General features: G+C 38.4%; 1 protein-coding gene across 4 annotated transcripts in view; it reads left to right on the top strand.

Annotated features, from left to right (window-relative positions):
* Positions 1–2,241: 2,241 nt before the first annotated feature.
* Positions 2,242–10,178, top strand: part of LOC125669947 (cytochrome P450 4V2-like) — a 21,447-nt gene continuing 13,510 nt past the window's right edge. Inside the window, exons 1-2 of one of the 4 annotated variants that reach the window (XM_048904814.2) lie at positions 2,261–2,446; positions 9,113–9,225. In XM_048904814.2, the coding sequence (XP_048760771.2) occupies positions 2,287–2,446; positions 9,113–9,225 (273 nt within the window). In that variant the 5' untranslated portion in view covers positions 2,261–2,286. Of the gene's footprint in view, positions 2,447–6,050; positions 6,085–9,112; positions 9,226–10,178 lie in introns of those variants that run through there. The other 3 variants (XM_056161850.1, XM_056161849.1, XM_056161851.1) reach the window with 3 other exon arrangements.

The raw sequence follows: 10,178 nt of genomic DNA, 5'->3' as shown, positions 1-10,178 counted from the left end.
CAATATAATATCTGCTTGTGAGCCTTTCTCTATTTTCGACGCTAAGTCATGGATGGTAACTATAATTTATGATTCGCGTGGTCGTTTTTTGCGGAAACCGTGTTGAGCGTCTGTGAGGGTCTTGTATTTGTCAAAATGGCCCATGATGTAGACTTGCTCAAGTCTCTATGTTGTTTTTATTACGTCCAAATTTATCTGCTCTCTACCATATTTGTTTGGCATTATTAAAAAGTATTAAAGAGAGCATGCAGTGATAATTAAACATAGAGACTTGAGCAAGTCTATCCATGAGTTTGCCACGGACAATGTGCTCAAGTATCTCATAGCTGACGGATGTTAAAGATACTGGCCAGTAGTTGGAAGCAAGATCATGAAGATGTCTCTAGTCTTTTTTTAGATAATGGTATAACATTCTTGTGGAACTGTACCTGAATTGATGGAAGATAGGGATATTTCTGTTAAAATTGGCGCTAATTGGTCTGCCGCTGCTTTGAGAATGAATGATGGTATTGAATCTGGTTCTGTTGCTTTATATTCTGTAATTTTAGTAGTTTGTCAACTCCTTTGCTATTGATCTTGATATCGATCAGCCATGGTTGTGTATGGACTTTTTCCTTTGTCTGGGAAGTTGTTTACTGGGTTTGTTTTGTTGGAGTTTTGTTGTTGTTGTTGTTTTTCGTTTTTGTTTTGGTAAATACTGACAGTTGTTCATTCAATATTTCTGCTTTGGTCTTATTATCACTATCATAATAATTATAAAGCCTTTACTCTGTATGAACCCCATGTTGTTCTTTAATGGAGCAGCACCTGTCAACTCCTGAAAATGACCAGAATTGTTTTTGATTTTCCTTATAGTTGTTGTTTATATCTTCCAACTATTTTGTATTTGCCTGTCTTACTTCGTATTGTACTTCTTGCCTTTTATACCTATCCTTATCAACCGTTTTCTTAATTTGTCTTGCTTCTTGTGTGCTCTGTTTCCGGTTGATAGTTGTGTTTATCCAAGGATGTGTGTTGTCTTCCTTGTGTCATTTTTAATGGTACCAGTGGCGGATTTAAGTTCGGGGGCGCAGCCGCCCGCCCCCCCCCCCCCTCCGAAAATTTGAAAATTTAAGGTCAATCATGGTATCTTGTTCCGAAAAGTGCACTAAACGATAAAAAAAGCAATAATTTCTTCCGCTCCTGAAAAAATAAATGACAAAATCTTTTGATTTCTTGAATTATTTTATTGGGAGAACTTAATTTTTTCCAAAAACTCTTAAAATTTGCATCATTTTATTAATTTCATCTTATTAAAAGTGATAAAAAATAATACAAATTACTTGAATAGGAGACATATTTCAAACCCTATAAAATCTGTAAAATCCAGGAGCTTCGCCCCCTGGGTCCCCACCGGGGCTTTACCCTGGACCCACTGGGGCCTCAAGGCAGCCCCCAGACCCCCTGCCTCATAAAGTGCCCCCCCCCCCCGTAACCGCAATTCCTGGATCCGCCCTGCGAACGTTTCTTTTTTATTTTGTAAATATCTGCTTTTTCCATAAGTATATTTTTCGCTTAACTGGTTTTGGCTTGAATATGGCTTGCAAACAATGTCCAGTAGTACAATGTCATCGTCGCTATTTCTTATTAATGGGAATAGTTGCATCTGAGTTGCATCTGCATATCTGAAATGCTCAGGTGTCTCCTATTTACCATCTTCTGCTTTTATAAAATTCAGACATGCGTAGATATTATCATTACAGTTTGATATTTAGACATACAGACACAGGCACTTGACGTTTTAAATATCTATCAGGGCCGTAAATTACATGGAGGCGGAGGAGGCAGCTGCCTCCTCCAACTTTTGAGCCAAAAAAAATTAAAATTTAAAGTTCATTAGAATTTATGTTGTTTCCAATAACTAAGAACATGATACCTCCCTTAAAAAGCATTCCAAATCTTTCTTTTAGAATGAGTTAGTCAAGTAACATCTTAGAAGGCCCTAGAATCAAGGATTTTGCACGAAACGTGTTCAGTGTGCACAAAATGTGCTCAGCGTCTGGGGGCCTGGGCGCCCAGGCCCCCGCCTAATTTCCTGCCTCCTCCAAATTGGAGCGTAACGGGAACGATACTAGAGATCAAGTTATCGACAGAGGTGTGCCGCAATCGGAACATCACTCGGGCTATTCCGGAGAATAAATTATTCTCCGGGCGAGTGATGTTTCGATTGAGGTGTGCCGAGTAAATCCGATTGTCCCGCTAGGAGGCATTATATATTATCATGTGACTTTGATAAAGTTGGTCAAAATGGCAGCAGCGATTGTTGTTGTCTTGGCTGTGGCCATCGTCCTTTTTACAGCATGGATACTTAAAACAGAATTAGCAAGGAAAAAGATTGACAATATTCCAGGTCCAGTGGCAATACCTTTACTTGGCAATGCTCACCAACTGAATCGTACCAGTAGAGGTATGTCTAGGTCTAGGAGTATGAATCGCACCCCCCCCCCCCCCCCCCCCCCCATACCGTACGGCATGGCGAATCTCTCACCAGAGGGCGTATTACGCTACGAGCTACAACACCTCTGTGAACGTCTAAATGTCAATTTTACATAAATAAAATTTTACAAGTTTTAGTTTTAAGCTTTAAATCTTAAACAATAGTTTTACAAAAACAACGAATTCCATGATTATTAATAATAATAATAATAAAATTTTGTAAAGCGTAAAATCCATATTGCTCTAAACGCTATTAAAGTAAAACAAGTTGTATAAGAACAAATGACTAGTAGGTGAAGATAAGGAGTCCGATATGATTGCATAACATAGTAATCTTGACTTAGATTTCATCTGCACAGACTAGTTATAATAAATTGTAAACAGATGAATCTTTAGTTTAGATTTAAAGATACAGAGACTAACAGCAGTTCTGATATCATATCATATGGTAGAGCATTCCACAGTTTAGGGCCAGCCACACTAAAAGCTCGAGTTTGAATCACAGATGAGGTGGTAAATGGCACTTGTAGAAGGCTCTGATCACTGGACCCCAGAGTTCTGGAGGGAGCATAGGGTGTTATGAGTTCCTGCAGATAGGATGGAGCCATGATGTTGACTGTTTTGTACACTAACACCAATGTCTTGAAGATGATTCTCTGTTGAACTGGAAGCCAATGAAGGGAGCATAGTACTGGTGTAATGCTGTCATATTTGCGGGTGCCTGAGATGATTCTGGCTGCAGCGTTTTGAATGGATTGGAGCCACTGGATCTGCTTTGATGGTAAGCCGTAGTAAAGAGAGTTGCAGTAGTCCAGCTTTGTTGTTATGAAGGCATGGACAACACATTCCAGCGATTCCCTGTCCAAATATCTCCTCAGCTGCCTCAGGTTTTTAAGGTGGATGAAGGCACCTCTGCACACTGATGATATATGTGCCTCCATGGTCATGTGAGAGTCAATGGTTACACCAACGCCCTTGGCCTTAGTAACAGGAGCGATAGAGTCGTCTCCTGCTTGCAGTGACGGTATGTGCAGCTTAAAGGCAATTTGTTTGGAGGATATCACTAGCACCTCAGTCTTGTCTATGTTGATCTTGAGGTGATGCTGAGCCATCCAGGTTTGAACTGACCCCAAGGAAGACTCCATCTGACTGACAAGAGCGGCCTGTTGGACTTTAAAGCTGATATACAGTTCATTATCGTCAGCATACATGTGGTGCAAGACATTGTTCTTTCTGAGAAGGGCCCCCAAGGATGCTGTGTAGATGTTGAACAGAACGGGCCCGAGGATCAATCCCTGGGGGACACTGCAGCCCAACTCAGTGGCACCAGACTTCGCTCCCTTCAATTTAACAATCTGGGTCCGATTGGTAAGATAGGACGTGAACCACATGAGCATAGTTTCCTTAATTCCAAGGTCCTTGAGTATTTGCAGCAAGCGTAAATGATCTACAGTGTCAAAGGCAGCCAATAGGTCCAATTGCACTAGCAAGACAGCCTTCTGCTCACCAATGGCATAAACCACACCGTTGTGAACTCCCAGAAGTGCCGTCTCAGTACTATGCCCCTGATGGTAAGCACTTTGGAATGGCTCTGGGACAGTAGATTGTTCTCACTGAGGTAGGTTTGTATCTGTGCTGCTAAACCTTCTCAATCAACTTGGATAGATATGCAAGGTTAGACACTGGCCGGTAGTTCTTTGGTATGTCAGGGTCCAGTGAAGCCTTTTTCAGAAGTGGTGTCACAATAGTTTCTTTGAAAGATGTTGGGAAGGAACCACTCTCAAGTGACTTATATATGATAGAAGTGATGACGGGAGCAAGAGCTGTGACTTCTTGCTTCACAAGGGATGTAGGAATAGGGTCCAGTTCACAGCTCTTGTTGACAGATGACCTAATCAACTTTGTGACCTCATCCACAGTAACATGTTGGAAATGGCTAAGTTTAGTTTCATCGCCGAGTGATGGTGGGTCAACAAGTGGATTGTGATTGTCACATGTAATGGAGCTGCGAATTCGTGTAATTTTCTGCATAAAAATGTCACTGAACATGTCAGCCAGATCTTATGGTAATTTGTCAGCAGACAGTGGAGTGATGAAGTTCCCACCAAGCAGCTTGTTGATCACTCTGAAAAGCTGCTTACTGTCACCTTTGTTATCAAGCACCAAAGTCCTGTAATGATGGAGCTTAGCCGCATCAATGAGTGTGTTCACCTCTTCCCTGCACTGAAGGTAAATCTCTCTGTGTACCACGAGTCCTGATTTGCCTGCTTCGCCTCTCTGATAGAGTGTTGTACCACTCACATTCTGGTCTGATGGTGATCGTGCGAGTTCTGAGTGGTGCGAGCGAGTCCATAATGGAAGAGAGTTCACTGCTGTAGAGTTCTGTGAGGTCAGTGAGTGACATCTCAATTGCTGCCAATGAACACAGAGTGGAGCTGGTGAAAGCTTGACTGAGAGCACGGGGGTCAATGGCCTTGACCTTGCGATAAGTCACTGACTGTTTAGGAAACTGGGATTTGGAAATCGAGAGATTCACAAAAACAGGGAAATGATCCGGGAAGCCATGGTCCTCAGCAAGGGTGGTTAGCATAAGAGAGTCCACTGACCTGGATAGAACAAGGTCCAGTGTGTGGCCACCGCGATGGGTGCTCTGAGTGACATGTTGCTGGAAGTCAAAGGATGTCACCAGAGAGAGAAATGCAGCAGCATCAGCATCACTGGAATTATCAATGTGGAAATCGAAATCACCCATGATAAGTAGAGAAGTAGTGCATGAAACCATTTGTTCAAGGTAAGCAGAGAACTTGCTGAAAAACTGCTTCACTGTGTAGTTGTTGCCTCTAGAAGGGGGTGGACAATATACAACACATAAACGTAGTATCTGAGTAGCATTGACACTACAGTCCAATACCTCAAATGACTCCATAGAATGAGTGTCTGATGTAGGTTTAACATTGAGGTTAGACCTATGAATGACAGCTGTTCCTCCACCACGGGATATGCGAGGACTGTGTTTGATGTTATAACCAAGGGGTAGATGTACACTGATGATAGGATTATCTCTGTCTGAACCTGTGAGCCAAGTCTCTGTGAGACCCATAATGTCTAAGTCCTGCTCACTGATGAAGTCATTTAGGCTAGTGGTCTTGTTTCACACTGACCAGGGATTTAGTAAGCAGGTGTTAAAATGTCTTGCTTTGGCTTTGGAGGTGTGCCATGAGGAATCCCTAGATGGTTTGTTTTGGTCACGGTATTCTAGTATTATTGAATGAATGAATATTTATATAGAACATTTTAATTTGCTCATGTGTCTCATATTTACCATCTGCTAAGTGTTTGATTTGCGTAGATAGTGTGGTGTGCTAAGTTAGCTTGAGTACATTTTGATATACTTTTAAGACGTTGACGGAGGTATTAGTGGAATGTAGCGGGAATGATAACTCTGGGTAGAGATTGCGACACGGCGTGTGCATATTGCAGTATGGATCTACTCTATATCAGTATATGGAACTTTAAACATTTGAAATATACAAGATGCGGGCAAAATTCAGATCACATATTGAATTCAAAATCAAATTTGCAACAGCTGAATGAGGCCACTATATACAGGTGCATAGATCAGGTCCAGCTCAATCTCTTTATTTAGCTATATAGCTTTATAAAGCTGTTTGAAATAGCTTGATTAAGCTAGTTTAATAGATTGAATTTCTTAAGTGCAGTGGTGTAGCCAAAAAGTCGCATAATAATTTGTTAATGAATGTGTTTATACTTTGAACTAACCACAACACTATTCTAATTAGAGTTCATAAGTATACTATATCGTTTTGAGATTTTTCATGAAAAGAGAATTTCTTGTGTGTTGTTATCTCTCCACTACCTTGTGTGTGTTGAAGCATAGATGAGTTTACTATGTGTAACCTAACTGCTAATCCATTATTCTGTTGATCCTCATTATCTTTTTTCCTAGTATTCAGAAGATTGAATAATTGTTGTTTAACAACTAAATAATCCTAAACACTTGACAATTGTGAATCAAAATTCTTCCTAAGAGATGTAGTTTAAGAATACGGGACTTTTGAAATTCGGATCCACTCTGACTTTTATCGCGCATTTAACGTAATTTGTAGGGTATATCACTTCCGGATTACAATAACAACTAAGTAAAAATGCATGGAATTCTTCAATTGCTATCAAATTTCTGCATTTAAATCCTTTCTTTGAAAGAAAAGAATCACTTCAACCATTTTATTGGAAAATGCATTTGATTAAATTATGCGAGTTGGCAAGGGAAATAAATCTAGAAAATATGTTGATGATATGGGTAAAACTTCATGCCTTGCATCCAATGATATGCGTCTAAATGCGCCTTTTCCCCACCATCTAATTTATACCCAGATACTAAGCACCAATAGTGACTTGGATCATCATCGCGGGACTGTGCATAGGTCTTTACAGACCTGTTTGCTAGCAAAACACCATTTGTATCGATATCAACTTTGCCCTACCATTGATTATTGTCATGTGACCGTGGTGTATACACATCAAATAAAATCATTTGTTCCTGCACATCTCAAAAGTTTCACATTGTTTTTTGTATACAATGTGTTATATGGACTTCAAGGATGAAAAATGTTCACTCAGTGAAATACGATTTTTATGCTTTTAGAAATTAATTTGATAAAAGATTTAAAATAGCTAAATCAAGCTATTTCAAATAGCTTTATAAAGCTATAAGAGCTAAATATAGAGATTGTGCTGGACCTTTAGATTAGTATTTCAAACATACATCATGAATTGATGATCTTGTTTGGTCTGTCTTTCTATCATGTCTATCGGTCATTATCTATTTTGACTAGTGTTGTCTGTCTGCAAATATTACTAGATCTTGTATTGATAATCTGCTGGTGTCTCAGTTCCACAAATGTTAGAATTAATATACATGTATTTTGTATATATACATGTATGTGTGTGTGTGAATGCATGTGTGTCTGTGTGTTTGTATATAGATGTACAGATAATCTTTTACACAAATTTTAAGTATATTTTTCTATCAACACACCAAAGTCCGTAGTCCATGATACAGCTATTATGTAATGATTTGATAAATTTGACAATGGCTGAACTTCTCAGTTCATAAACAAGGATCTTCATTCGTCTGCATAATGCACTGTTGTATTCTGACAATGCACAAGCTGAGTTTAAGGAAAAGTGGATACCCTATTCCAAAGCAGTTTTATAGTACTTTTCTGCGTATAACAATTAACGTCAGAAAATATCATCACAAACAACCATATTATCACACAAGAAAAAATGTTCAAGAAAAATTGTATGATCATTGTATTCAGTCATCTTATTGCCTGTTCCTACCCTCCCTGTCGACAAATAAATGCAAAACTTTAGCAGGTCACATGGAATTACTTCTTCAGTGACCTTTAGAATATAAGGAAAGACTTTACAAGGACAGGAAAGCAATCTTCCTGATGATAATGATTGATGATGAATACATTGTTCAGCTGTACCAATTCTCAATTGTAAGGCTTCTCTACAGGCAATACAGGTTATCAAATCATAAGGCAGGGACATGGAGAAAATGTTTTTCAAAAGACTTGAACAGTGTAAAACTTAGAGACCCATTTCTAAGCCACCTCCCTTATTCTAAACCTTAAAAATGGAAAAATAAAATTTGAAAATTTTCAGCTCAAATTGTGTCCATGCCCCTTAAGTTCTTTGAAACTTTTAAAACTATACTTTAATTTATATTTTTTAAAACTGCCAACAAGATTAATGAAGATCAGCTCCAGTGATATAGATTGGATACTGTTTGATCTCTTAAATCATTTTTTTAAACACTCACTCTTTGAAGTTACAGTCATTTCAGATTGGAATACTTGTATTTGCTCACCTCATATTTTCAACTTTTAGCAAAGAAATACATAGATAATTAGTGTAAAAATATTGCTTACTAACCAAAATATTTAGTTTTGAAAATCCATTCCAGAATACTTGAGTTGATTCAATGAAAACTGCAAATGTACTTTTTAGCACACTGAACCTTCGCTCAAGTGAGCTTTTCTGATTGAATTTGTCCGTTGTCTGTTGGCAGTGTCGACATAAACTTTTCACATTTTCATCTTCTTCTCCAGAACCACTTTACCAATTTCAGCCAAACTTGGCACAAAGCATCCTTGGGTGGAGGGGATTCATGTTTGTTCAAATGAAGGACTATATTTAAATATGGACCAAGGTGACTCAGGTGAGCGATGTGGCTCATGGACCTTTTGTTTAAAGTTACTTATCAAGAATTTCTTTAAATGTATCATATTTAGCGTATACAATATTTGGCGGAAATTTATTTTTTATTAAGTTGTCGTAGATTTGATTTATAGTTTTCTAATTAGAAATGTGTTTTCTAAATATGTTCTTGGTTTAGCGGTAGCTGCTTTATGGAAAAGGTTCTAAATAGAATACACAGCCAAATGTAGTATGTTTACAGTAAAAAGAGTGGAAGAGGAAAGAAAGACCTTGGATTTTCCTCCAAGTCCCTCTGTCACAAGGATGATTTACTTGTGTTGTATTGCATAAAATCTTTTAGAATCATGCAAGCACAATTCATGCATCATAACGTTTTATTTAACAGGATTCACTGACCAAGTGACTAACTGGACTGCAGAATATGCTAAATATGGATTATTTCGGCTGTTGTTGGGAACAAAACTTACTGTTGCTCTGTACAAACCTGAATATGTGGAGGTTTGTTTAATAGCTGCTTGTATTTTGTTTTAGAAACGGATTAATTCCAGGATCTTTGTGATTGATATGATCTAGTGACTCGGTGAATTAATCATGGCTGAAAAATAAATGTCACATAGTAACCGACACATCGTTTAATTCGGTCAACAATGCATATTCCCTATGTTGCACTTAATACAGGTACACACAGACAGGCTAGTGCATGTACATTCCCACACTCTACCTGTAGAAGTTGACTGTAGTTAATTATGAAGTGTCATCTACTCTGCTGCCATTACAATGGACTTCTGGAGTGATTATAAACACACTTTTTGTCATGGATACCAATCAGGTCAATTTGATACACAGATATGACCAACCATATTTTCAGTCAGGTGCATGATTAATTTCTATCCTGATAGCTCATACCAAAATACAAATTTTTTTTTTTTGGTACTTATAGTTGTTACAAATTTTCAGCAATATAAATTTTCAAATTGTTTTTCAGATTGAATTATCCTTGGTACACATTCCATTCAGCAAAGATCTGGCATTGTTCTAGCACTTATTATATGTACACTACATTTGTTGCAAGTTTGCAGTGCACACTTGCTGTTTGTCATTTTATGTCCCGGCTGTGGATGAAGTACCACAAATTCTGACCTATGCATGCATGGCCCTGAAGGTCATAGCAGTACCGGTTCTGTATCATGCTAGTGCCTGCATGAGATAGGACCTCACAAGGCAAAGAAACAATCACTACCCATTTTAGGTGTCATAGATTGACTTGATCACCAGAAATCAAACCTGGGACTTCAAAGTGAGCAGCCAAACTACAAGATTACTGTGTGCAATTAGTTTGTAATCAAGTCAACTTTCCTCCTTCATTCATAAATACACATGTACATATGCATAGTACATGATCAAAACATACTTATGAAAATTTCTTGGAAATTTGGGATAGAGGGTAATGA

Source organism: Ostrea edulis, chromosome 4, assembly GCF_947568905.1.
Source record: "Ostrea edulis chromosome 4, xbOstEdul1.1, whole genome shotgun sequence".
Taxonomy (NCBI): domain Eukaryota; kingdom Metazoa; phylum Mollusca; class Bivalvia; order Ostreida; family Ostreidae; genus Ostrea; species Ostrea edulis.
The sequence above is the reverse complement of the archived record's forward strand: the minus strand, read 5'-3'. Positions and strand labels throughout refer to the sequence as shown.